We start from the raw sequence: 27,839 nt of genomic DNA, 5'->3' as shown, positions 1-27,839 counted from the left end.
TTCTGGGGGGAAAAACATGTGTTAATTTCCTGAGCGTTTCAATAGCAACTTTAACCTAAAAAGTTCAGAAAGTGCTGGATCAGGCAAACAATCGAGTAGTGAGTCTGACGTCCCAATGTCATAGATAAGAAGGTTCAGAGAAGTAAAGATCTGTAGCTCCCTTTATCCAGAACATCAGGTTCAAGGGAAGAGCTGGTTTTGATTCTTGGGCAAATATTCAAATCCAAGCCCCAGACAGCTCACCCGTTTATTCACTCATTCAGCACATTACTGACCAATGCACTGCACCAGGAGAACAAAGATGAATAAAATCACCAAGGAGCTTACAGTGCCATAGGGAAGAGAAACACTATCAGGTGTTAAGAACCTTAACTAGAGAAACTTCAAAAAACAATAATGTTCAACGATGGATGACTGGATAAACAAAATGTGGTATGTGCATGAGATGACACGTAGATGAACTCTGAAGACATGATGCTAAGTGAAATAAGCCAGACGCAAAATGACAATTATTGTAGATTCCACTTAAGTGAAGCACCCAGCATAGTCAAATTCACAGAGGCAGACAGCAAAATGGTGGTTGCCAGAGGCTGGAGGGAGGAGGGGAGATTGGAGAGTTAGTGTTGAATGGGTAGAGTTTCAGTTGGGGAAGACAAAAGAGTTCCGGGGGTGGATGGTGGTGATGGTTGCACAACAGCGTGAATATACTTAAAGCCACAGAACTGTACACTGAACAGTGGTAAATTTTATGTTGCATGCATTAACAATTTCTTTATTGTGTTTAAAAAAGAAAACAACAACACAATAAAGTCTGTGAACCTGTCAAGTAATCGAAGAAATTAAAGGTCTTTTCCCACGAGTCCCTATCAGAATATACGGCGTCTTCAGCTCAGTGAATGGCCAAGTTCTTCTGCCCCCGGATACGAAGCTAGGTTGAAAGGAGAGTGTCCCCCTTTCTGTTGCCCCATTTCATAGCTAGCAGCACCCCTTGGGTCAAAAGACACACGGAGGCCTTTTTGACTGCGACCTCACATGTAACACATTCTTACCCTGCATGATTAGGGGACCCTCAGAACTGATACAATGCTCCAGGGAGGTCAGGCAACACTGCCCATAGTGGGGGAGAAATGAGGACTCTCCCAACTGGCTCCCTCCTTCCCACTGCCACAGAAATGAGACCTCCACCACGGCCCTCTGAGACAGAGACCAAACACACATGGCAACCAGGGGTACTGTCGCTTAATTTCAGTGGCAAAGTACCACTGGCATGAACTATAAATATTTGTTTTATCAGCTGGCATTCCTTTTTTTTTTTTTTTTAAGATTTATTTATTTGAGAGAGAGAGAGAGCATGCGCATGAGCAGGGGAGGGGCAGAAGAAGAGGGAGAGGGGACACAGACTCCCCATCCAGTGCAGAACCCGACCCAGGGCTCAATCCCACGACCCCGAGATCACGACCCAAGCCGAAACCAAGAGTCAGACGCTCAAGCTCAACTGACGGAGACATCCAGGAGCCCCAACAACTGGCATTCTAAATTTCTTTTTTTTTTTTTTAAGATTTATTTATTTATTTGAGAGAGCGAGAATGAGAGAGAGTACATGAGAGGGGGGAGGGTCAGAGGGAGAAGCAGACTCCCTGCCGAGCAGGGAGCCCGATGCGGGACTCGATGCGGGACTCGATCCAGGGACTCCAGGATCATGACCTGAGCCGAAGGCAGTTGCTTAACCAACTGAGCCACCCAGGCGCCCCTAAATTTCTTTTTAATACACAGAAAAGGTATGGAGAAGTTAAGTGACTGCCAAATACTAAGTCCATGTCAAAGTCAAGTAAAAACCAGGTCTTAGCTGCTATTCCAGTACATACTATATGTTTTAAGGGTTCTTTTTTTTTTTATTACAAATAATTAGCATTTGCCTATTTAAAGGTAATTTTGGGTTTTAGTCTATTACCTGTTTACTTTCAGAAATGTTAGAAAATAAGAAATGGGAAGAAATAACACTTAAAACCCTATTACCTAGAGAGAACTGCTATTAACACTCTGGTGTAGCATCTTTTAGATGGGAAATGTCCTCTATTCATTTTTTTTTCAGTTCAGTCCTTTGTATGGGCATTCGCCATTCTCCCTCAGTACGAATGGCAAAGCGTGATCAAGAAGAAAGGGTCAAGTGACTTTCCCAGAACCTCACAGTCTGTCAGGAGGGAGGTCAGAATTAGAATTCAAATCTACGGGGCACCTGGGTGGCTCAGTTGGTTAAGCGACTGCCTTCGGCTCAGGTCATGATCCTGGAGTCCCGGGATCAAGTCCCGCATTGGGCTCCCTGCTCAGCGGGGAGTCTGCTTCTCCCTCTGACCCTCCTCCCTCTCATGCTCTCTGTCTTTCATTCTCTCTCTCTCAAATAAATAAAATAAAATCTTAAAAAAAAAAAGAATTCAAATCTACCTTGGCCATCCAAGCCTCTCTGCCACTGCAGTGACTATCTGGACTATTAGAGTGATCACCTACCACAGCCAGAGCCCCTGGCTAAAAATACACCCTCCTCGGAGATGGTTTCCATTATTTGGATGTTCACTCAGTGCCTGGCCTGGGCACTGAACGAACATCTGGGTGAGGCACTGGCCAGAGAACCACTCTGCTGCTGGAGGCCAGATGGGCACGGAGCCTCCCCCGCTGGCAAGGACCCCCCTCTCTGCCTCCCTCTACCTCCCTGCACAGCACGTTGGGCCTTCAAAGCCCTCCACCCTTTCTTTTGCCAGATCACATCTTTTCTTTGTTCTTCTGTCCTACCTCACTTCCCCACTCTGTCCAGGAGAATAATTTCTTCTGCCTTCTTTGCTCCTTTTCCCTGACACACCTCCACCATCTTCATTTTCCACTCTCCCCTGCACCTCTCTTGCTTGCCAGTTGGATGGTTTCCTCCGAGTGCTTCCTCCAAAGCCATTTGTCTCTGAAAAGCTCCCATGGATCTCCCATGCTGGTGGCTTTCCCGCCACTTCCTCTGACCGGCGAGCCTCACCAGAGAAGGAGCATTCATTTAACCAAGTTCACCAAGATCTACTCTAGGTCAGGCATGGTGAGCTGCTACGGGCACAGCAGTGAATGGGAAGGGATCTCTGCCCTCAAGGGCCCCAGTCTGGTGAAGGAACAAATGAAAATCAAATCATTAAAGGAATGTGCTAGATTGCGTGTTAGACTTTGGGGGTTAGGATTTTGGTAGCTCTGAGGAGAAAGCAACCTTGCCTGGGGAGGTCAGGGAGGCATGAAAAGAAGAACCCTCTGAAGGAATCTAGTGGTAAACGTGGTCGTCTGAGAGGCTTGCAGGGTGCAAAAGGGCGCTGCCAACAGTGGGGAAGGAATGTGCAAAGGCCCACGGGCAGGAAGGGCTTGGAACTCCACACTCGGGAGGGAGGATCCAGCTGCTCCTGGGTCCCTAGTAAAAGGGCTTACGCTGGCTAGGAGCTCACCAGATTCTGTAGCCAATTCTCATTTTCAGCCGGGAAAGTTCAGAACAGTTTTCTGCAGGCATCACGGCAGCGTTCGAACCCTCGCTGGATGCACTGTTAGAGGTTCATAAACATCCCCCAGAGTGGCCATGATGCAGTCACTGGAGTCCGCTGAAGACGAATAACCTCAGTGATGTCACATGCTTAGTCCGTGTGAGTTTGCTCATCTACTAAATATGGCAATGGACTAGGGCAGTGACGTGCTCAAACAAGAGGGTTTCACAGTCATATAAGCATGGGAAACACTCCTCCGCCTGAGGGATTCACAGTGCATATGAACACATTAAAGTTATGTGGTGGTGGTGGTGGTGGGGGAAACAAAAGTGTTTAATTTGGTCAAAACCAGCATTTTCCGAACTCATTTAATCACACAATTCTTTTTTTTCCCCCACCAAATATCTCTTAGCCTCTAGGGAGGAACACATGTGGGAAAGTGCTGGATGAGACGGTTTCCAGCCTGCCTTTCAGCCATTAAAACCCACCGCTGTACGGATTGAGAATAAGTCACCGGGCTGGAACTGGAGTAATTGAAATATAATTGGGTTTTATACACACTAACAGTTATTCTACGAGGATAATGGATCGGGAAGCGGGGTGAGATGCTAAAGGGAAGGGGTCACGCGGGAGGCCCAGAGTGAGGACAGAAACGATGCAGAAAGTCTGAAAAAGTCCCAAGGGGAAAACAAACTGGTGGAAAGCTAAAGCCAGGAAAACCTCCATCAGAAGGGAAAAAGGACCCAATCAGTTCGGAAAGTTTGGAAATGTCTGAGGGTCCCACAGAGATTCTTTGGGTGCCAAAAAAGGCCGAGAGAGAGAGGGCTCAGGGGAACTTCAAGAGAACACTCTGCCCCAAAGTAAGAGAAGTTATGTCCTCGGGGACCACGGGCCTGCGAGACGGAAGCCAAGCAAGTCACTGCCCGCGACTACGCAGGTGGCAAGTCTCATCAAATCTGCCTCTGTGCCACCCTTTGGAGTCTCACTGTGCCACCTGACCCTTATTGTAGTGGCCTCCTAAATGTTCTCCATCCTCAAACTCTGGGAGGTCACACACAGGCCCCTCTCTTCTGAATTTGCTCAGACGCCAATCAGAAGACAACAGTAATGGATTAGGGCACTCTTTCCCGCCGAACCCACACTTGGCCTCACGATCCTTCTTAATAAAGTATACAAGCCAAGGGAGCCAGCATCAGTCAATGAAAGTCGACACTCAAGATGACACTGAAGCATACATTTTATTTTATCACAATTGAACAATCCTGAAATCTGAGCGCAAATGTCAGTGCTGCCAGCCAAACACATTTCAATGCTGCAGTTATGCAGTTGTGACATAATCGTTGCTGCCTCTGGGCAGAACTCGGTCACAGTTTTTTTTTTTTTTTTTTTTAAAGATTTTATTTACTTATTTGAGAGAGAGAGAACACATGAGAGGGGATAGGGTCAGAGGGCAAAGCAGACTCCCTGCCAAGCAGGGAGCCCGATGCGGGACTCGATCCAGGGACTCCAGGATCATGACCTGAGCCGAAGGCAGTCGCTTAACCAACTGAGCCACCCAGGCACCCGGTCACGGTTTTTATATTGTTGTCATTTCGTCTGAGTAATGTGCACCGTTGGTACTACCCACACTGAGTTTAACTGCCGTTTTAAATGTCTTCAAAACGATGACACCGTGATTCAGCACTGAAACCCAAAGTCATTGGTACATAGCAAGGCATGGAAACAGAAGGACAGAATGTAAATTTTACATTACATGTTTGCCACTGGAGGAATGACCAAAGTTCCAAATTTTATTGCAAAACAATAAAGCTTTGTGGGACCTAAGAAAGATACCCACAGGTAGGAAAAGTTAAGTTACTTCCTACAAAGATATGCTGATTACAGGCCAAACAATGCACCTGGAGGCAAGAGAAATGGACGAATCCCTCAGATCATATGGAAGATAGGAAAGAAACCGCAAAGCAAGCGAGCCTGGCATCAGTTCCTGTGTTCCACAGGGTTATCTCAGAGGCATTGTATCATAGGTTATTGGCAGTGTTTGTCTTTCTTTGCGACACAGAAATAAAAGTAGCATGTAAAACCAAAGGCATCTTAGAGTCAATAAGCTCTTGGTTCATGTCAAGCTTAGCTTCCCAATACGTTTTCATGGAGTGCCCGGGCCAAAAGAAATACCCAATAGCAGGGGACGCCCGGGTGTCTCAATCAGTGTAGCGGCTGCCTTCAGCTCAGGTCTTGATCTCGGGGTCCTGGGATCCAGCCCCCAAACCCCGCGTTGGGCTCCCAGCTCAGCAGAGGGTCTGCTTGAGATTCTCTCTCTCCCTCCACCCTTCCCCCCCGCTCATGCTTGCACTCTCTCTCAAATAAATAAATTTTTTTAAAAGATTTTATTTATTTATTTGAGAGAGAGAAAGAGCACAAGAGGGGGGAGCGGGAGAGGGAGAAGCAGATTCCCTGCTGAGCAGGGAGCCCGATGCGGGACTCGATCCAGGGACTCCAGGATCATGACCTGAGCCAAAGGCAGTCGCTTAACCAACTGAGCCACCCAGGTGCCCTAAATATTTTTTTTAAAAAAGAAAAGAAATACCTAATAGATCAATTTCTTCAGTAGTTAAGTCCAAAGAAGTTAATGAGCCTTTAATGCTCCAAAAACTTAGTAGCCATTTGAAAAGATGATACACATAAATTGAAAGAAGAATACTTTCTTTCATTCTTAAATTACTTCACAATAATTCCTGGAGGTGCAATCTCATAACCCCGTTTAGAGATCGGGAAGCTGAAGCTCAGAGTTGGGTGACTTTCCCAAGGTCTCAGAGTTGAGAGATGGTTCTGACTTGTAATACAGTAACTTTTGCCTTTTAAAAAAAAGTCTTCCTTTAGAACATAAGCTCTTTAGGGGCGCCTGGGTGACTCAGTCGGTTAAGTGTCTGCCTTGGCTCAGGTCATGATCCCAGGTTCTTGGGATCAGGCCCCACGTCGGACTCCCTGCCCAATGGGGAGTCTGCTTCTCCCTCTGCCTCTCCCCCGGCTTGTGCTCTCTCTCTCTCTCAAATAAATAAAAAAATAAAATCTTAAAAAAAAAAAAAGAATATAAGCTCCTTAGAGACAAGGAGCACGTCTCAGTCATGTTTGTAGTCGGCAGAAGTTAGCACAGCATCACGCCACAAATAGACAGTGAATAAACAGTTCTTGGACTAAATAATCTTCATCAAAAGAGCCCCTCTTGCTTGGCATTTTTAGCAGCCAACTGTGCTTGCCACGTCAGAGAGGATGGTGAGAAAAAGGTACCAAAGGACACAGCAAGAAGAAAGAAGGATTGATTGTATGGCCCACACAGAGGTGGCCAAGAGTTACCCAAGTGGCGCCCCTCCTGGCCGGCAGCGGGTTGTGGGAAAATCAGAAGCCGCGAGAGGGCTGGTCGGCCTGCTCAGACTGACCTGCGGGGCCGCTCGGCTCTGGGTGCCCAGCCACCCCGGCACCAACACTTGTGAAACGAAGGCCATGTGACCGCCAAGGGGCTAGTCGCGCGCGCGCGCGCCAAAACCAGCGACAGGAGGGGGCCCGGGGTGGAGCCCCGGAGGCAGGTGAGCGGCCCGGGGCAGGCGGTGGCTCTCTACGGCCGCGCCGGAGCCCACGTCTGACGCCGGTCTCTCCGCGGCGCCCATGGGCCCATGGGGCCTGGCGACTCCTCTGCGGAACCCGGAGCCCCCATCCCCACTCTCAGCTCCTCTGCGCCTTCACGGCGGGAGCCCTTCCCCAGCCGCGCAGTGAGCGGCTCCAGCTGTGTTCCAGGAGACCGACTGGCCTTCTGCAAGCGGGCACCGCACACACGTAGCCTAATGCACGGGTGTGAGCCACATTTCCCAGTTACCTGTCCCAAGAAGGGTTTTTATTTCCCCTGTGGAGAAAGAGCTCCTCTGAAGAAAGTGCAGAGTACGTCGGCGGGAAGCCGGCTGCCCGCAGGAATTCATTTAATTCACTTCACCTCATGTACCCTCCTAAATCCTGAGCCTGAGGCATGTATGTACGTTTAATATGGGGTGGCTGACAGAAAATGTGTCCCCAGGGAAGAGCCGAGGAGAAAGTCCGTAAGGATTAAATGGATCTGCCATGCCGAAACGCTGACAAGCCCCTGCAGCGAAGATGACAGCAAGCTAAGAACACAGGATTCATAGACCTCCCGAGACCACAGAAACCATCCGGTGGAAGTCACACGTGAGGCAGAGAGCTTAGTAAACAGGGCTGTACAGAAACAATCTGCGACCACATCGTCAGTCAGTGTGGAGACCTCGCGGAAGCCCCGAAGCGGGAAGTTCCCACATTCCTTCTCCAGGGCCTCCCGGTTCTCGAACCGCCCATTCCCGTGTGGGCCATCTGCGCGACAAGGGGGCCGCCCCCCACCCCCCACAACAAGCCCAGACAGCATCTCCTATGATCCTCCACATCTGAGGACCCGAGGGCCGGTTTCAAGGTCCGCTCACACATATCCCTTCATCGATCCTCACGACACCTCAGGGAAGTGGGGGGCCCACGAGGGCTCCTCAGGCAACCGTTATTCAGGAAAGGCAAGAATTGGCCTGGGGTCAGATGGGGAGTTCTCGCCTCCAGACCTCTCCGAGTCAGGACCTGTCTACCTCATCTTTAATCCAAACACCTCAAAGCATTCTTACTACCACACAAGTGGGCAAATGGCAGAGTGAAATGATTTGCCTGAGGTCACACACACATGTGAAGCATTATCATATTATCACCTGCTCTGGGAAGATGATTCCCATGAACTACAAGCGTGCTGGCGGACGGAAAGAACAGGCTGGTGTGGGAGACTTGACTCATCCCCAGTGACGGACATGCCATTGAAATATGACTCCTGGAAATGCTTTTCAGAATATTTAACAAGATGATAATACTCAATTAGAATTTTGTGTTATCTCGCATCAGCTCTAATTATCATTTTTTTTAAAGATTTTATTTATTTATTTGACACAGAGAGACAGCGAGAGAGGGAACACAAGCAGGGGGAGTGGGAGAGGGAGAAGCAGGCTTCCCGCGGAGCAGGGAGCCCGATGCGGGGCTCGATCCCAGGACTCTGGGATCATGACCTGAGCTGAAGGCAGACGCTTAACGACTGAGCCACCCAGGCGCCCCTAGCTCTAATTATCTTAAGATAATTATCTTAAGAGTTGTCGTGAAACACAAAACTCAATTTCAATTCACATTTAAAAGACACACAGCATGTAGTATTTTGGGAGAAGCGAGGGAAGAATTCTCACAACACGTAATGACACATGCTTCCATTCCAAAAAGTCTGCTTTTATTTTCAGGGGACTTTCACTCGCCTATAAGCTTCTAAAATTATGAAAAGACGCTATGGATATAAATGCTCAAGTTACTGTGGAATTTGGACATTCCTAAGATCCCTGAGCTCTAACCACTAGGTGCCTCACTCAGCCAACACTCCCCTTCAACAAGCCAACTGTCAGATGGGCCTTTCATGCACAAGTCATCTGTTCCAAAGCAAAGTCCCTAGGCTTCTGAGCTCCTGGGACCCTAACAATATCGGTTAGTGACAATTACAGGATTTTCTACTTATTATACAAGAAAACAACATTAAATACTCTCTCTACATAAGAGATTCATATTTTGGCAATTTATCACAGCTTGACTGGCTTCTCTAAAGACGTTCAGGTCGCTTCCTCTCTTGACAACTAATGTAGGATGCCTCAAAGACCTGTTTTAGCTACTCAATATGTTTCAGTTTCATCTTTAGTGGTGCAAACAATGCACTCAAGAGTAAGTAACCCACAAAACAGGAGAAAGTATTTGCAAATATAAAATCTGGTAAGCTATGAGGTACTAAGAACACTCACAACTCAATAATTAAAAGACGAATAATCCAATTTTTTAAATGGGCAAAGGATGAATAGACATTTCTCCAAAGAAGATTTGCAAATGGCCAATAATGCAAATTAAAACCACAATGAAATGTCACTATGAAGTGACATGTCTTATTCTTACCATAGACTAGGTAGCTTCAACAACAGAAATTGATTTTCTCATAGTTCTGGAGCCTGCAGTCCAAGATGAAGATGCAAGCGTGGTCAAGTTCTGGTGAAGGCTCCCTTCCTATTTTGCAGACAGCCACCTTCTCACTGTGTCCTCAACAAGGCAAAGAGAGACTCTGTGTACTCTCGTGTCTCTTCTGACCTCATCTAGCCCTAATTACTTCCCAAAGGCCCCATAGCCATCACACTGGGAGTTATGGCTTCAACATGTGAATCTGAGGGGAACATAAATCAGTCTATACCAATATCTACGATGATGGCTATAATAAAAAAGTCTGATAATAACGGGTGCTGATGAGGATGTGGAGAAACTGGAACACTTATCCACTGCTGGTGGCACTGCAGAATGGTAGAGCCACTGTGAAAAGTAGTCTGCCAGTTCCTCAAAATGTTAAACATGGAGTTGCCAAATGACCCAGTGATTCCACTGCTAGGTATCTGCCCAAGAGACTTGAAAACTTGTGCACAAATATTGGTAACAAAATTATCCATTATAGCTAAAATGTAAAAACAACCCTAATGGCCATCAACTGATAAAAGAAGAGATGTGGAAAATGTGTACAAGGGACTAGTGTTCACCACATGAAGAAATGAAGTACCAATACATGCTGCAACATTGATGAACCTTGGAATCATTATGCTAACCAACAGAATCTAGTACAAAACACCGCATATTCCATGATTCCATTTTTATGAAATGTCCAGAACAGACGAATCTATAGAGACTGAAAGCAGACTCGTGGCAGCCTGGGACTGGTAGGGGGACACGGGAAAAACAGAGTGACTCCTAATGGGTATGGGATTTCTTTTGGGTGACATGAAAATGTTCTACAACTGATTGTGGTGATGGTTGCACAACTCTGTGAATATAATAAAAACCACTGAATTGTACACTTTAAATCATTGAATTGTACGGCATGTGAATTATATCTTAATAAAATTTTATATATATATACATATGTATATATATAATGTGTGTATATATATGTATATATAAAGTAGGTGGTAGTTAACACCCCTGGAATCAGCTGACACATGCCTTAGGAGTAAGGGCCATGCCCTACAGGGAGGCCTCCTCTAGACCCAATCTAATAAAGTCTAAAACCAAGCCCTAACAAGATCTGCACGAAAGATGAAGCTAGGGTATGATTCCTGCCAAGTTAAAGTTTGTTCTTTCTTCAGATCTTCACTAATGAAGTGTTAAACCAAACCTACACTGGCACAAAGTGATCACCCAGCAATTTAACTGTCTGCCAAAACAAGAATCAACACACTTCAGAGAATGCTAACAAAATCCAGAGTCTTTAAAACATATGATCACCCAATATTCAATCAAAAATCACTAGGCAAAATAGTCAAAATAAATCAAATTTGAGGGGTGCCTGGGTGGCTCAGTCAGTTAAGCCTCTGCCTTTGGCTCAGGTCATGAGCTCAGGGTCCTGCTCAGTGGGGAGTCTGCTTCTCCCTCTCCTTCTGCCCCTCCCCATCCCCGCTCTTTCTCTCTCTCTCAAATAAATAAAATCTTTAAGGAAATCAAATTTGACATGCCTAGATGTTGAACTTAGCTGACAAAGACTTTGAGGTAGCTATTATAATTATATTTAAATAATTAAAGGAAAATATGTTCAACGAACTTAATAAAAATATGGGCTTCATATGGAAATAAAGAAACCTCAGCAGAGAAATGGAAACTATAAAAAGAACCAAATGAAAATTTAAGGACTAATAACTAAAATGAAAAATTCACTGGGTAATCTTAACATCGAATTGGAGACAGTAGAAGAAAGAGTCAGTGAACATTAAGACACATCAATAGAAACTACCTAATCTAAAGGACAGAGCGATTAAAGAGAAATGAACTAAATTTCAGGAACCTGAGTGATAGTATCAATCAGTCTAATACAAGTGTAATTAAAATATCACTGTAAAAGGATGATAATGGGGCACACACACACACAAAAAATATTGGAAGAAAGAATGACCAAAAATTTCCCAAATTTGATGAAAACCACTAACTGATAGCTGTAAGAAGCTCCCTAGACTGCAAGAAGGATAAACTGCAAGAACCATGCCTAGGCACATCATAGTCAAAATTCCTTAAGATAAAGATAAAATGTTGAAAGCAGTGGGGAATGGGGGTGGGGGAGACACATTATGTACAGGAACAAAACATTTTAAAAAGACAGCCAACTTCTCATCAAAAACTACAGAGGACAGAACACAAAGAAACAACATCTTTGAGGTGCTGAAAGAAAAAAAAATTATATCCAGCAAAACTATCCTTCAAAAACAAGTATGAATGAAATAAAGGCATTTTCAGATAAATGAAAGCTGAGAGAATTCACTTTCAAAAGACCTGTACTATAAAAAAATAAAATAAAAGCTAAAGGATATCCATCAGGCTGGAAATGTGGGTCTGCAGGAAAGAATGAAGAGCACCTGAAATGATAAATAAGAGTATAAGTATACAAAACTTGTTTTCCTTCTTCCCACAATTTACCCAAAAGACAACTGACTATTTAAAGCAAAAGTACTAACTCTGTAAATAGGAGTCTGTAACACATATTGAGGGAAAAGATACAACAGTATCTGGGGATGGGAGCAGGTGAATGGAATTACACTGTTGTAACTTTATCACGTCTGTAAAGTGTGGACTGTGAAGAGATGCGACGTGGATTCTAAATAGACCCTGATAAGTTAAGGATGCTTGTAGTTAGCCTTAGAGGCCCACCAAAAGCAAACAACAACAACAAAATGGGAGGGGATGAGCGGAAAACAAATAGCAACATGGTAGACTTTGCCAAACCATATCAAAAATTACGTTGTATGATCAAAAGTTAACATCGCCAGTGGTAAGAAATACCACCATTATGTACCCTGTGATATGATGAACTGAGGACACAACATCGAGTCTGTAGTATTCCTGCCAGAAATGTGTAACCACTATCTAATCTTGAGAAAACATCAGACAAGCCCAAACGCAAACCAAGGAACACTCTATAAATGTGCACATCAAAAATGTCAAGGTCATGAAAGACATAAGAGACATTGAGGAAGTGTCACTGACTGGAGGTGAGACACTGGGTTAGACTTGGGGACAGAGAAACACAATAGGAAAAAATAGGCAAAATTGGAATAAGATCTGTGAATGACTTAATAATAGTGCAATGTGACTTTCTTATTGCTGGTCATCGTTCTATGGTTGATAAATTGTTATCACTAGGGGAAATTAAGGGAGGGGCATAGAGGTATTCTCTGAACTACCATTGCAGCATTTCTGTAAGTCTAAAATGATTTCAAAATAAAAAGTTAAAAGATGGTACTAAATGTAAATAGACTAAATATCTCAATTAAAAGACAAATTGTTGGGGCGCCTGGGTGATGCAGTTGGTTAAGCAGCCCGTTCTTGGTTTAGGCTCAGGTTATGATCTGGGGTCCTGGGATCGAGCCCCACATCGGGCTCTGTGCTCAGTCGGGAGACTGATTGAGATTCTCTCTCTTTCTCCCTCTGCCCCTCCCGCTCGTGCTCTCTCTCTCTAAAATAAATAAATCTTAAAAAACATAAATAAAAGATTATTATATTAACCAAATATCTAGTATAATCCAAATATTCATCAAAGGGGAATAAACAAACTGTTCCCATATTCATTTGACGGACTACTATTCAGCAATAAAAAGGAACAAAATACCTTGATAACATGGACACATTTCACAGATACTATGCTGAGCAAAAGGAGCCGGACACCAAAGAGCTAAAAAACTGAGAATTCTGATACAATTCTATGTATGTGAAATTCTAGAACAGGTAAAAGTAACCTAGAATGACATAAATCAGATCAGTGATTACCTGAGGTGGGGGGAAGGGTTGGCCTGTGGAGACTGTGAGGGGGTCCAGGGGACTTTCTCAGGAAGTAGAAACAGAATTGGGGTGGTGGTTGCATGGGTGTCCAAATTTACTGAAGGGTGCACTTACAACCAGTGAATTTTACTGTATGCAAATTATACTTCAATACAGTTGATTAAAAAGGAAAAGTACGAAGCATCCCCATTGCTCAGCTATGGCAATATAGGGCAGTGTGGGAAGAAACAGAGGATACAACGTATGAAGTGTACGAGTCTGGGCCCTGAGACTTAGCCTAACCCCCAGATACAGACTGTAGAAGTAAGTTCACAACATTTTCTCAGAAGTGTGTGCTCCCTCCTGGACCGAGGTAGCCATGGCACACCATCTCCCCACAGCTCACTCTGAGGGCAGCCAGAGCGAGTTTTTAAGGATGAAAGGAGGATGCCACTGAAGACGAGTCCTCAGCACATGGATGGTGAACAGTACACTTCAAGAATCTCACTGGAGGGGCGCCTGGGTGGCTCAGTCGTTAAGCGTCTGCCTTCGGCTCAGGTCATGATCCCGGGGTCCTGGGATCGAGCCCCACATTGGGCTCCCTGCTCCGCGGGAAGCCTGCTTCTCCCTCTCCCACTCCCCTTGCTTGTGTTCCCTTTCTCACTGTGTCTCTCTCTGTCAAATAAATAAGTGAAATCTTTAAAGAAAAAAAAAAAAAGAATCTCACTGGAAAGAAAGTATTTAAAACCTGTCTGGTAAACTTTGGACCAGGATTCCCCTGATCCGGTTACAGTATAATAAACTGTATGTATCCAATAATGCAATGGTATTGAGGTCCAATGACTGCGGAATCGACATGTTTGGGTAGCTTATTAAAGCCATGCCTAACTATGAAAATAACACTAACTCCATCCCTTCTTTCCAGACACAACCAAGCTTTTGATGATGTCAGCAGAATAAGTCACTGGCGATTGCACAATAGCAGTTTTCCTGCTGGTTTAGGAGCATAATTAGAGCAAACAGCTACGGAGTGATTTCCGTACGCAAGGCCCTGCGAAGTGCTTTCCATGCACTCTGTGTAATTCTCACCAGGGCCTCTTTAAGGGTTTTAACAGGCAAGAAAACTGAGGTCAAGTGGGTTTGGGGGTAACTGCTCAAGGTCACCTCTGTGTGTTATTCACACTGCTGGTGAGTTTCAGGGCTGAGATTGAACCAGCACCTACTGGGCTGCAGAACCTGATTGATTTCTTCAGCACTGTACATAAGAGATTAGACCCACTCTTTCATGAGCAAGATATTTGTGTTGTTTTTTTTTGTATTTTATTTATTTATTTTTGTGTGAGAGAGAGAGAGAGAGAGAGCATGTGCGCGCAAGCGGGGTGAGGGGCAGAGGGAGAAGCAGACTCCCCGCTGAGCAGGGAGCCCGATGTGGGGCTCGATCCCAGGACCCTGGTATCATGACCTGAGCCGAAGGCAGACACTTAACTGACTGAGCCACCCAGGAGCCCCATATTTGTTTTAATGTTAATGATACTTTATCTGGCGAAGTTTCCAATGCCAAGGCGGTGAAACAGGAAAACACAAAACAGGAATAAAAGGAAAAAAGCGTACACAGTCTAGTTATAGGATGTAATTTGTCTTTGATCCTTAGGGATACTATTTCACCTGGCCAGACAGACTTCTACAAAGTTTCAAAGACTCTTTCCTAGAAATAAAGAAATAAGAAGACAAGTGCCAGCTATGAATCACTGTTGAGTCACCCGGGGCTTCGTCTTGTCAGTGGATTTAAAAAGTCTCTGTCTGGGTCACATTTCCACTCTGCACATTTCCACTTCTACAGGTAGGAACAGTGCCTTACACTGGTTATAAACCACTTTCATACACACCGTCTCAATCCTAACAACTACTCTGTGAGCTAGGCAAGGCGGGGCTACATTGTGAACCCATTAAAGAAGGAGGACAGGGAGACTTGTCCAAGGTATCTTCTGCCCAAGCTCCCTGGTAACACAGGGGCACAAAGCACAGACTTTGGATTCCCCGGTGACTGCTGGGAGGCTGAGCATCCCGGAGCACCAGGGGCCACGCCCCATGGGACATCTGCTCTCTGCCCAATATTTCCTATCTCAATTTCAACTCTTAGTGGGGAGATATTCAACACGAAGGTGACACTCGAACTATCCTATTTGGCAAAATAACAGAAGCACATTTCCAAGGGAACACTAAGGCAGGCACCAAGAAATGACAATGGGTCATCTTGGTAAACAGTGATCAATGACGCTACCTGACTTATTAGATGCTACAGATTCTAAAGTGCACCATTATTTCGTACCACTAAGAAAGAAAAATTCTCACAATTAAACTATGACACCCATTGATTTTAAGATGCATCCTAATCTCAGATCTACGAAAATGTATCTTAGTATTGATGAAATATGATGATTCAAGACCAGCTTTCTCAAACTGGGGATTATAAGCTCTGTGGAAGCCACCAGTTCATTAATTTATCAGTATTATTAAGCAGTAACAGTGCTGAGTGCTGGGCCCATCAGTGGAAGAGAGGAGCAAAGATGAGTAAAGACATCATCACCAGCATTCAGAACCCACCTCTCAGAGCCAGGAGCTGCAGAGCTTGGAACAGTGTTTTTCAGGTCTCCTTTGTCTCCTCAAGGTCAAGACCAATCAAATTATGAAACACTCAGTTCTTTTTTTTTTTTTTTTTTAAGATTTTATTTATTTATTTGAGAGAGAGAATGAGATAGAGAGAGCATGAGAGTGGGGAGGGTCAGAGGGAGAAGCAGACTCCCCGCTGAGCAGGGAGCCAGATGCGGGACTCGATCCCGGGACTCCAGGATCATGACCTGAGCCGAAGGCAGTCGCTTAACCAACTGAGCCACCCAGGCGCCCCGAAACACTCAGTTCTTCTGGACCAAATTCTGAGCAGGTATTTGGAGCATCTTGGTGACAATTTCTTGACACCCATTTTTCTTTTTCAGTGACGAATTAAAGAAAGGAGCTAACACCGAGTGCTTGGTGCCCAGCACTCGGCAATGTAGAAGTGGAAATGTGACCCAGACTCCTAAGTGCTAGGAGTTGCCCTGATTCACATACATTATCACACTGAATTCTCAAAATAACCTTATAAGTTGGGCATTATTAACCCTTTAATAATGTTTAAAGGATGAAGAACGGGGAGTTCAGAAAAGCTAAATAGCCAGCATGAGGTTGGTCAGGGTTCAAACCGGAGTCCATTTTGCCCCCCAAAGGCCATGTGCTTTCTACTGGACAGGGGACAGAAAGCAGGGAGGATGAAGGCTTTTCAACGTTTGAAAACCACTGCTCCACTAACCTGAAGTCTAGAAGGCTGATGTTCTATCTAAACGATGACACAGAAAACAACAAAACCCCTTCCACTACCGGACAACTCACCCAATCTGGGGACCCGTTTGATCAGTAGGATGGCTGTTCACCTTTTGGAGGTGATTTGGGCACAGTCCTAGCTGCATGTGGGAAGACAGCTTAGCCAACCACACAACTAGTGGTGAAAAAAGGCGTGAGCACAAGGTATTACAACGTAGGGCAAAGTGTGGAAAGGGCCATTGTCACAGATGTCCCCTGAACTGTAAGAGCTCTTCGGGGAGCCAGCTCCCAGCCACAGAGAGATCATTGCTGGCAGAGGCGACCAGGGAGGTGGCATCTGAGCTGTACCGTGAGGAACAGGTAGGTATGACGAGGAAGAGAAGGAAGGGGAAGGGATCTGAGAGGAGCCAGTGGTGTGAGCAAACACTAAGAAGCAAGATTTCTAGTTTGGCTACAGTATAGGGGAGTAGCAGGAGAGAGATCTGGAAAGGTAGGACAGGGTAAGATTTTGAAGGGCACTGAATAGCAGCGTAAAGATATCTCTTCAGCAGGGAAATGCGGAGTCACCCATAAATTCTGAGCAGGAGAGGGACCAGGAGCAACAGCATGATTCGTGTGGGAGCAGGGTGAGCGGTGTCTGTGGGGCGCGGACCAGGGACAAACAGCCGGTGGGAAAGCTGGGGCCATAATTCACGTGTGGTGCATAAAAACTCGCACCTGGGCAGTGACACAGACGAATATCATTTCCAAAGGATTTAGGGGACACGAAAACAAGGGGAACAGGAGAGACACTTTAGAACAATGGTGCTTAACCAGAGGAGACTTGGCCCCCACGGGACACTTTTCCTTACCACCCCTGGGAGGGGGGTGCCCCTGGCATCTACTGGGGAGAGGTGAGGGATGCTGCTAAACATCCTACAATGCACAGGACAGCCCTTCTCAACCAAGAATGATCAGGTTCAAAATAATCAATAGGGGTGAGGTTCAGAAACACCGTTTTAGGACCACAAGGAAACAAAAGTGGTAAAGGTGGGACCCTGGGCCTGCCGCTCATGAGACGAAAAGGCAAAGAAACCCTGGGGCTGGCTCAGCACAGACCACGCACCTGTTCATCATTCTTCTCATCGACAAGTTTGTGCACCTGCTACAGGCCAGGCCCTGAGAGGCACTGAAGATGGGAACGGGCACAGTCCTTGTCCTCGAGGCCTCGCCAGCGGGAAGGGAGAAAGCACGACAGAAACACACACACGTCTAGGAACACAGATGTGCCTGTACACGTGTGTGCAGAAAAGACTGAGAAGGAATGCTCCAATATATTATCAGTGACTGTCTCTAACTTGGAATTCATATTTTTATTTTTTTCCGCGTTTTTCCATGAAAATAAGGATGAATTGAAAAATGAAAACAATTCTGTGTTTTTCAGTGAGCACGTCTTAATCTCATCAGTTAGAACAAAGAGAGGTATGTCCTGGGGCCACAGATTCCTCCCCGAGTGCCCTGCCTCTGGGATCTGGTGAGGGATGAGGGAAGAAGAATGGGGAGCCACAGAGCAGAGGAAGAACCCCCTCTTCCACTTGCAGACTCTTCCAAGTCAATGCGGGAGACCCCCGTGGCTCCTTCAATCCCTTCACCCGCTATGTGTTGGGCACTGTTTTATGGGCTCAAGATACAGCACTGAACAAAACAGACAAAATCCCTGCTCTTGGGGTGTTGATATTCTAGTAAGAGGAAGCGGCCAAGAGACCAAATATGTAAAATAGATAAAAATATGTATGTTCGGTGGTTATAAGTACTATGGAGAAAAATAAGGCAGAGAAGAGGGTCGAAAATAGGTACGAGGGAGGGGGAGGGAGGAGGGGCAGTGCCGGCAGAGGAACAGCAAAGCCCCCAGGCAGGAGGCAGGAGCGTGCCCGTGGGGCTCACAGACCAGCAAGAAGGCCACTGTGCTGGAGCGAAGGGAGAGAATAGACGAGGTCATAGAGGGAAGCAAGGGTCAGGCCGCCCAGGCTAGGGAGCCACTGTAGGGACTTTGCCTTTTCCCTGTGCCAGACGGAAGGCCATCGGTGGGCTCTGAGGGGGAGAGTGGCAGGATCTGAGGTGGGTCAACAGGGAGACCAGTCAGGAGTCCATCCCTGCGAGCCCAGAGAGCGCTGCTGGTGGAATGAGCCAGGAGAGGGGTCTCCTCTATGACACATGGTCTCCAAGTTTCCCTCTCTGCCTGGCCTGGACGGTTTCTTCTGGCTTCCTGTTCTTTCTGCATTTCCACCCTATACCGCATGCCCAAACCACCTGTGACGTGCACAATCATAAGATGGGTCTGAAGCACAGGATATGGGAGGATAAAAGACTTGAGAGGTTTGGGAACACTGCACATTTGCTACTTGCATGTTGGAGAAGTTACCAGAGGAAAGCTACTGAAGTTCAGAAGCTGTATCTTGCATCTCCAGCACCTGGGGCATGCCCAGATCAATATTTGTTATATGAATAATCCAATCATCATCAGAAAATCAGTAAAGGATGGCATATTTACTTGGCAAAATGGACCGATTTCTAGCAATGAACATGCTATACAATTCCAACGTTCGTTGCCCTTAGATCAACAATAACAAGTATACATTGGACATCTTTTTTTTTTTTTAAAGATTTTATTTATTTGATTGAGAGAGACACAGTGAGAGAGGGAACACAAGCAGGGGGAGTGAGAGAGGGAGAAGCAGGCTTCCCGCTGAGCAGGGAGCCCGATGCGGGGCTCGATCCCAGGACCCTGGGATCATGACCTGAGCCGAAGGCAGACGCTTAACGACTGAGCCACCCAGGCGCCCCTACCTTGGACATCTTTTAAGCTCAGACACTGTTCAGCCACAGTTTTAGCTCTGAGGATGCAGTGCAGAGCCAGACAAACATGGGGCAGGGATAGACTTTTAACAAGAACTAATAGATGAACAGGAGACTTACAGAGGGCAGGAAGGGCTCCAGAGGAAACAGAGAGTGCCGTGGGCAGGTGGCAATTCTGCTTGGCAGGCCCTGCCTGAGAAGCTGAGACCTGAATGGGTGGGGAGGAGCCATCGGGCCCAGAGAGGTGCCAGAGCCGTGCAGGCAGAGGGAGCAGCAGGTGCAGAGGGAGCAGCAGGTGCAGAGGCCCCAAACGAACTTGGGGTGTTTGAGCCGCATCATGCACACCCATGTGTGGCAGGAACTGGGTGTGACAGAGAGAAGTGCAAGATGAAGCTGGAGAGGCACGAGCCAGGCGGTGGAGGGCTTGGAAGACCTTCATGCAGGGCTGGGTTGTCTTTTTCTTAATTTATTTTTTAATTTTTTTTTGAGAGAGAGAAAGAGAGCGAGAGTGTGTGCACGTGCAGGAGCTGAGGAAGGGCCGAGGGAGAGAGAATTTCAGGCATACCCCATGCTCAGCACAGAGCCCGACACGAGGGGTGTCGGTCAGAGACTCAGATCGTGACCGAGCCGAAATCGAGTCAGATGCTTAACCGACTGAGCCACCCAGGTGCCCCAGGGCTGGGTTGTATTTTAAGTTGCAATGGAGGGGAGGAGGGTAAGGAAGTGTGAAAGCTCCCTGTGAATTTCAGGAATGATACACAAACTCTGTAGGAAACCCTGTTTGTAATGGCTCTGTTTCTGACACCTCTGAAAGAGATGCCTTTGTCTTAGAGAATCCGGCAGATTGGGTAAGGAGCAACTACTTTAGGATTGACGATGGGTAACCTCTGGGTTTTGACAAACTAAAGGACCCAATCCAACCCCCTAGGGGCAGCCTCACCTCCATTCTGGAGAAGGGCTCTTAGCTAGGAAAGCGAGTCAGTCTCTGCAAGGGCAGAGGTGTTTGGGAGGGTGGACAGTGAATTTTAAATGTCTGAACTGGAATGCCTGTAAATGGGAAGGCACTCTCAAGTTTGCCACAGGGAGCTCTGCTTTACCCACTACTGTGTTATAAACCCTCACTTCCTCACTCAATCTGGCTACCTGCTTGACACCCAGGGACTTGGGAGCGGGAGACCCTGCAGTGTTTCCATCTGCATATATACTGTACGACTCTGTCTCACAGTGGGAACCAGACCTGGCCCAGGAGAGAAGGGAAAACTCTCAACTCTCATCTTCCCCTTTATATTTAAAACTTATTTTAGATTTGATACTATAGAGGTTACCCTTTTAATAATAGAATAAGAAAATACAACATGTCAAGAATTTGAGTGGTTTCCAAACACAGGGATTATATCAGCATCTGCTTAGTTAAAACAATGGACTTGTTTGAGACGGGGTCAGCAAGACCCCTTCCCTCCCAGCCAGGGACTTGCTCCTATCTCAACCCTACAGGACCACATCCACTCTCCTGAGACTGTCCCACTTTTCCCTCCCTCATGACAGCCAACCCTGAACATTTGTGCTCTCCGGGCTTGGGTCATCCCACAAACTGGGACCCTCAATTCCCACTGATGTAATGATCAAAATATCTATGCTTGGAGCGCCTAGGAGGCTCAGTCGGTTAAGCAACTGCCTTCAACTCAGGTCATGATCCCAGGTCCTGGGATCGAGCCCCAAGTCGGGTTCCCTGCTCAGTGGGGGAGCCTGCTTCTCCCTCTCCCTCTGCTCCTTACCCGCCTGCTCGTGCTCACTTTCTCTCTCTCAAATAAATAAATAAAACCTTTAAGACAAAATATCTATGCTTGATTGGACTCCATCATGTTCATGAGAGTCTTCGAGAACTGGCCAGCACAGGCTGACTTAAGCAACAGGTATGCTGCTAGCGTCCCACACAAAACAGCTCCACCTTTAAATGCAGAGCGAGCAGGGGTCAGGGACAGGGGAGGACTTCTAACTGCACGGTCAACAGGCCTTCATCAATAGCCCTGTTAACGGTCCTGCAAAGTCCTGGGCACAGCTGCCGTGCTTTATATACACTGAGCTTACTACAGCCTATCTCACAGCAATCACATAAGTATAAAGGTACTGTTTCTACTTTACAAGGGAGGAAACTGAGGCACGGAGAAGTCAGGTAATCTGTGTCGCCTAAGAGTACATAGCTAGCTACGGAGTGCTGGGATTCACGCCCAGGCAGCCTGACTCCCACGCGCTGGTCTCTATTGTCTTAGCTCTCTACAGCCTCTCGTATCATGGCATATCCTGATAGTACAATCCAGAACTCCTCCCTGGCCTCTTCTCCCCTCCCCCTGCCCGTGCCCCATTCACCAGCTCCTGCTCCTGAATGTCACCTGGAATGTTCTAGTTCTAACCTTATGTGCAAAATCTCTTTAAAGGTTTGATTACCGGGATTGCAGCTCTTGCACCCCAAACAAAATTTGTGTGAAGTTTTTAGTAATTCATTATTGAAATTTTCCCAGGAGAAATTTCCCAGTGGTGAAGTATATAATCTTAGAGATGATCTATGAAGGGACTCATCTGAGCTGCAGCATCCCGCCGCGATAGCAGCCTCCTACCATTGCGGGGTATCTGCTGGGAAGAGAAATGCCGGCTGGGGCCGGAGTCCTGGTCCTGACCCAGGAGACGCCCCACATGCAGGCACAAGAGCTCAGGCTGCTGTGCAGCTTCTCCCCTTAAAGTCCTGACTCCCCCTCCGTGGAAGAGGGCAGAGCGGAGATGCAGCAGTGGATTACCCCCAGCTCGTGTCAGAAAAGCTTTGCTGCCGTATTTTTCACTCCCCCAGCAGGAATCAGAGCAAACCTACCGACTGAACATTCTAGATAACTCTAAAGTGACCTTTCGGGGCTAAAGTTTGCAAACCAAAAACTTCTAATCCACTGCCTTTTCTAACTAAGCCCGGCTATCGGTTTCCAGGCCTGGGGAAATCCACTCCTGACCTTTTATCAATTAGTCAGACAAGAGCAACCTTTGCGGAGTTAGCATTTCTGGGGCTCAAGGGGGCTGTAGAGGAGAAAGGACTGGAAACCCTTTTAAGAATGGACTCCGGGGGCCTGCCCCCAGAACTCAGGCACCAACCCCAAGTCACCCGAAGCTGGAGACAGAGCCTCGCCATAATCCTCCTCGGGAGGCCGACTAACCACAGAGGCCCCTGCCAGGCCTGAGCCCAAAGCCAGGAGCACAACCAGAGCCTCCTGCTCGACCACAAACCCTGCCTGCAAGAGCTCGATTTGTGAAACAGTAACTCTGTGAAGGCAGCCGGCCCAGCCCGCCCCTCCGGTGGGAACGCACCTCCTTTGATTGGCTGCTTCCCGCCCCCCCCCAGGCCTGGGCCTGAGCAGACGGATTTCCAACAGGAACGAGCTAAAGCTGTTGAAAACGACAGAATGCTAGCCCTGGAAGGGGCCTCCAACGCCCTCACTCTATGGAAGCGACAACTGACACCCCAAAGGCAGAGGCTACAATGCACCCCGCTCCCGACAACCCCCAGCCCCCCCACCCCCATATAACCTTCACGGCAACACCTCAGGAAAAGAGGCTATGCCAAGAACTGAACAGACAGGTTGGGATTTGGGAGGTTTGGAGGTTTGGGGGTGCAAAAAGAAAGTCTGAGAAAACCCCCCTGTGCCTTTAAGGATTGCACAGCTGCCAGCACGGTACTTGCTCTTATAGGGGTCCCAGAGCCGGGCGGGCGGGAGGGCCTGGGTAGTGACCAGTCAGCATGGGCCCTGGGGACCTTTGGTGGCAGCCTGAGTCTAGGTGTCCTGAAACCTCCGTGCATGGCACTTTGAGGGTCTCCCCCAAGTTCCAAACCAGGTGCCAAGTCACCCAGGAGGAAAAGAGTTGGGAAGAAAGCCACATGGGTGGAGAAGCAGGGAGGAGAGAGACCGACTTTAGAAAGTCTAGAAGAGGATTCATGTAGCCCAAAAAGACCCAACTGCAACCACAGGGGCAAAGAAGTCAGGAAATGCTGCTGGAGCAGCCAGCCCAGTGGCCAGCCCACCAGCCAGTGGGTTGAACTGGGATGGAGAGGGGTGGAGGGTAAATTTAGCCAGGTGAACAGGGCCTCTGCGGGAGGAGAGGGCCTGGTAGCAGCAAAGCAGTCACCTGCTCCACGGAGTTGGGCACCTCTCGCTGCAGGGAGGGTGCGGCAGGAACGTCCCCAAACAGCAGGCCCGCTCCCAGGTCCGCTCCCGGGGCTCCGCCAACAACGGGGTCACGCTGCTCCTCAGCACTGGGGAGAAGGTTATTTTTACTTTAAAAGGTGGCTCAGATTGGAAACTATCAGATCTTCTCATCTCTATCACAGTTTCTATTCCCAACCCCTCTGCTGGATTTTTCTGGACTCAGGCACACAGTTTGAAGATGCTCAGTAGAAACCAGCCAAGAGGGACGCCTGCGTGGCTCAGTGGTTAAGCGTCTGCCTTCAGCTCAGGTCATGATCCCAGGGTCCTGGGATCGAGCCCCACATCCAGCTCCCTGCTCAGCAGGAAGCCTGCTTCTCCCTCTCCCACTCCCCTGCTTGTGTTCCTTCTCTCGCCATCTCTCTCTCTCTGTCAAATAAATAAATAAAATCTTAAAAAAAAAAAAAAAAAGAAACCAGCCAAGGATGCCCAGATGAGGCTGGGGAACCCCCACATTCTCTCCCTGCTAGGGGATCTTTCTATCAGTGCTGTTGTGGGTCTTGAGCGACCTGAGGAGTCACAAAACCCACCAGCACCAGCACAGCTGAGGACTGCATTCAGCTATGGGGCTGGAACACAGGTGGTGTCTGAGGGAAGGAGTGTGTAGAAGACTAAGGAGATAAATGACAGTTTGAAAAGGAGCTAGGGAGAACAAAATCAGAAGAGCGAACAGGAACGCCTTTGTGGACCTGTTGGTTGTTATTTCAGAGAAGGCAAGGACTATCACCTCATATAAAAATTTCCTCCCCTGCTGGAGATGCCAGGTGGGGCAGTCCAGAAACCAGCAGAACTATCCGAGAAGTAAAAATTAGAACTAGTCCTCTGCTCTTCTTGAAGAAGAGCAAACAAAAAAATCTTTCAGCCGCCGCTAGAGTCGGGGGTGGAGGGGCAGCAGGGGGAAGCATGAAATATGCAGGTGATTTCTGCTTTTCACAGCATACGGCGCCCAGCAATTCGGCAATAGCTCTTTCACTTATGCTTTGGGGTTAGAAAAAATTTTAGGAAACAGTTTTTTCAAGTCAGTAAGACACCCTTCGAGATACTACAACTGCCAAATGGACTAAAGAGGAGACTGGTTTTCAGGCACCCTGACCAAACCCCTAACACACACACGCCCTCGCTCATATATTCATACTCAAATATATAAGGAACCAGAGCCTGGGAAAGTAGGAAATCCACAGATGGAAGAGGGCCAGACAGCTCCTCCAAGGCTGGCTTCTGCCCCCCGGCAGTCAGAACCACCCCCCACCCCCGCACCACACACATAGCCCCTTCCCCGCCTGGCCCTCAATGTGCCACACGCCCCTGGTCTGATTTTCTTTAGGAAAGGAAAGGGAGCTGTGGCTGCCCTTAGGTATTTATCCACAAATCGTCTCTTTAGGTCCTTTTATTCTACTCAGCTCCTACCCTGGTGTCAGCTCCACCTGCACATTTTAGTGCTGAGACCTGGTGTTAAGTCTGCCTCTTCCCTTGGGCTCGTGGACTTGGCATCACCATGAAGAGCACAGCTACATCACTCCTCACAATTATGCAAAAGAGGTCTCTCAGCATTGCCTTCCCTTCCCAGGAGACACACCTCCTTCTTGCCATTTATAACCACAAATCTTCTGTGTCAAAGAGAGAACAGACACTATTTTGAAATGGAGGAAAACCACCACTCAGCCTTTCATAGGTCGGTATGTTTGCCAGGACTTGTGTGTGTGAGCCTGGACAGGCGTGTGGGCACAAGCTTGGGGCCTGGCATCCACTCATCCATGCCTGAGATTGGGAGTCCTGCCTTTGATAAGTCAAGCCCACATGTGAATCAGACAGCAGCAGGAGTGGCTGGGTCCAGGAAAAGGTCCCCAGGCTTTTCTGAGGGTGGGTCCACTGCTCCCCCTGCCCTCTGTTGCCTTAGGGGCCAGCCACAGGAGGCACCCTAAGGTTCCACCCATGTGTGTGCCTAAGTGCTGATATTGGGCCCTGCCCCACTGACCCAGAGCTTTCTGCACCCACATTGATGGCATGGTACAGATGTCCCAAAACAGCTCTGTCCAGTGGGCACGTTCCTGGGTGACTGTAGCAGTTCAGAGGACTGGTAACATGATCCTGAGCCTTTCTCCTCCAGGTACCAGGCTGACACTCTGCCCGAGGTGGTAGTAACTGAAAGCTTTTGCCAATGTGGTCAGGAGGCAAGAGCAGGGAAGGAGGGGCTGGGCAGAGTGGAGAGCAGATGCCTCCGTTCACAGCTGGGTAACCAACCCCCGGGCTGAGCCACCTCGGTTTCCCTCTTGCAAAACGGAAGCAATCAAGCTCCATGCACACTGAATCATCTGCAGGATGGAACTATCTAGGACATTTGGCTCTGACTGGAGGGCATGGCCAAATAGCCACGGAGGCTCCACGAGAAGATGGAGAAAGAGGTCACTTCTCACTTCTCCCAGGGCAGAGATGGATGAGGCAGAGGAGCGGAAAAGCAATGAAAGAAAACAGGAAGGTCGCAATTCCATTCAGGGCTTTACCTGCTCTGAGGCTTAGGCAGGAATTCGGGCACCAAACTAACCCTGCTCGTGGGGGTTAAAATAATCCAGATGTAGCCCTCGCTCCAGTCTGCTGATGCGGGGCGCAAACCTCAAGCACAGGAGTCCAGCTGGGCCGACCAAGCCCGGAAAACTGAGCGAGAAGCTCCGAGGGGCTCGCACGGGTCCCGGCCGCCCTCCCCTGGGGACGCAGAGCCGCGGACGCCGGGGCTGCAGCGGGGAGGGCGAGCAAGCCCCAGCCTACCTGCCCGCGGCCGGGAGCGCGCCCTGGGCGCCCAGCCCCGCACGCTCGCTGGAGGCAGCCGTGCGCCGAGAGCCCGCCGCCCCAGCTTTGTTCGCGGCCGGGGGCGGGGAACTGCGCTTCCCTCGGCGCTCCCTGCCCCCCACCTGACCCGCGGCCGCCCGCTCGGCCCGAGCCCCGCGCGGTCCCCCGCCGAGCGCAGGGCCCCGCTCCCCGGAGCCGCCGCGCCGCCCCTCGGCCCTCCCCGCGGCCGGCAGCCGCGCGCCGCGAAGCCGGGGCGCTCCGGGAAGTTTTGGCCGCCGAACCCGGGAAGGGGACGCCTCCCGGGCGGCGACGGCCGAGGGCCGGGGGCGGCGGCGGGGGCCCGCCGGCTCCCTTTCCCACAGCGGGCAGTCGGGCGCTTACCTGCATGTCGCGCCGCCCGGCAGGCCCGCGGGCTCCGGCTCGCCGCTCGGCTCGGCCCGGCTCTTCCAGCGCCCGGCTGCGCTGGGTCGGCCGGGCGCGGCGGCGCGCGGTCGGGGGACCCCTGCCCCGCCGGGGGCGCCCAGGGCAGACCCTGCCTACTCCTCTCAGCGAGCGGGCCGCTCGGGCCGCCGCGCTGGCCTCGTCATCCGCCGCCCGGCGCGGGGCTGGCGGCGCGGACCGGCGCGCTCCCCTCCGGGGGTCCCGCCGGCGCGTCTGCTCGGTCCCCCAGATGCGGGGGCAGCCTCCGCGGGCCCCGCGCAACGCCCCTCCTCCCGGGGCGGTCCTGAGTCTCGGAGTCCGCGCACCCTGCTGTCGCCGGCTGGGGGAGGGAGGGTGCTCCCTGCTCGGCGCCCGGGACCCCCGAGCTCAGCGGGCGGGGGCAGTCGGGGAGCGGAGCCCGCGGCCGAGCCGGAGGGAGGCCCTGGGCCCAGGGCGCCCGGCTAGGGGCGCCGCCGTCGGTCGTCGCAGGGCCGCGCGCTCTCCTCCGGAGCGCGGGACCCGAAGAAGTTTCGGCCCCAAGTTGGCTGCGGGGCGGGTGGTGGCCGCGGCTCGGAGTGCAGGGGCCGGCGCTGGGCGAGTGGATCCCCGGGGCTCCGCCGCCTCCGCCCCGCCTCCCGCGCCTCCTCCCCGCCCCCCGGCAGCCGCGCCGGCCCCCGGCTAGCTCCTTCCCACCGGCCGAGCCCGCGACACCCCTCCTCAGGGCTCCTCCCAGGCGCTGGGACCGTGACCTCCGCACCTGCCTCCCGCCGCCCGGGCGCACTCGCCCGCCCCCTCGGCCCCTCGGCAG

General features: G+C 49.2%; 1 protein-coding gene across 1 annotated transcript in view; it reads right to left on the bottom strand.

The window, feature by feature from the left end:
• WNT5B (Wnt family member 5B) overlaps nucleotides 1–27,057 on the bottom strand; it is a 106,597-nt gene extending 79,540 nt beyond the window's left edge. The window contains exon 1 of the mRNA XM_035028528.1: nucleotides 26,993–27,057. Within this exon, the coding sequence (XP_034884419.1) occupies nucleotides 26,993–26,998 (6 nt within the window). The 5' untranslated portion in view covers nucleotides 26,999–27,057. The remainder of the gene's footprint in view (nucleotides 1–26,992) is intronic.
• Nucleotides 27,058–27,839: the final 782 nt, after the last annotated feature.

This window comes from Mirounga leonina, unplaced genomic scaffold (genome assembly GCF_011800145.1).
Source record: "Mirounga leonina isolate KUSES-001 unplaced genomic scaffold, KU_Mleo_1.0 Mir_201, whole genome shotgun sequence".
NCBI lineage: Eukaryota > Metazoa > Chordata > Mammalia > Carnivora > Phocidae > Mirounga > Mirounga leonina.
The sequence above is the reverse complement of the archived record's forward strand: the minus strand, read 5'-3'. Positions and strand labels throughout refer to the sequence as shown.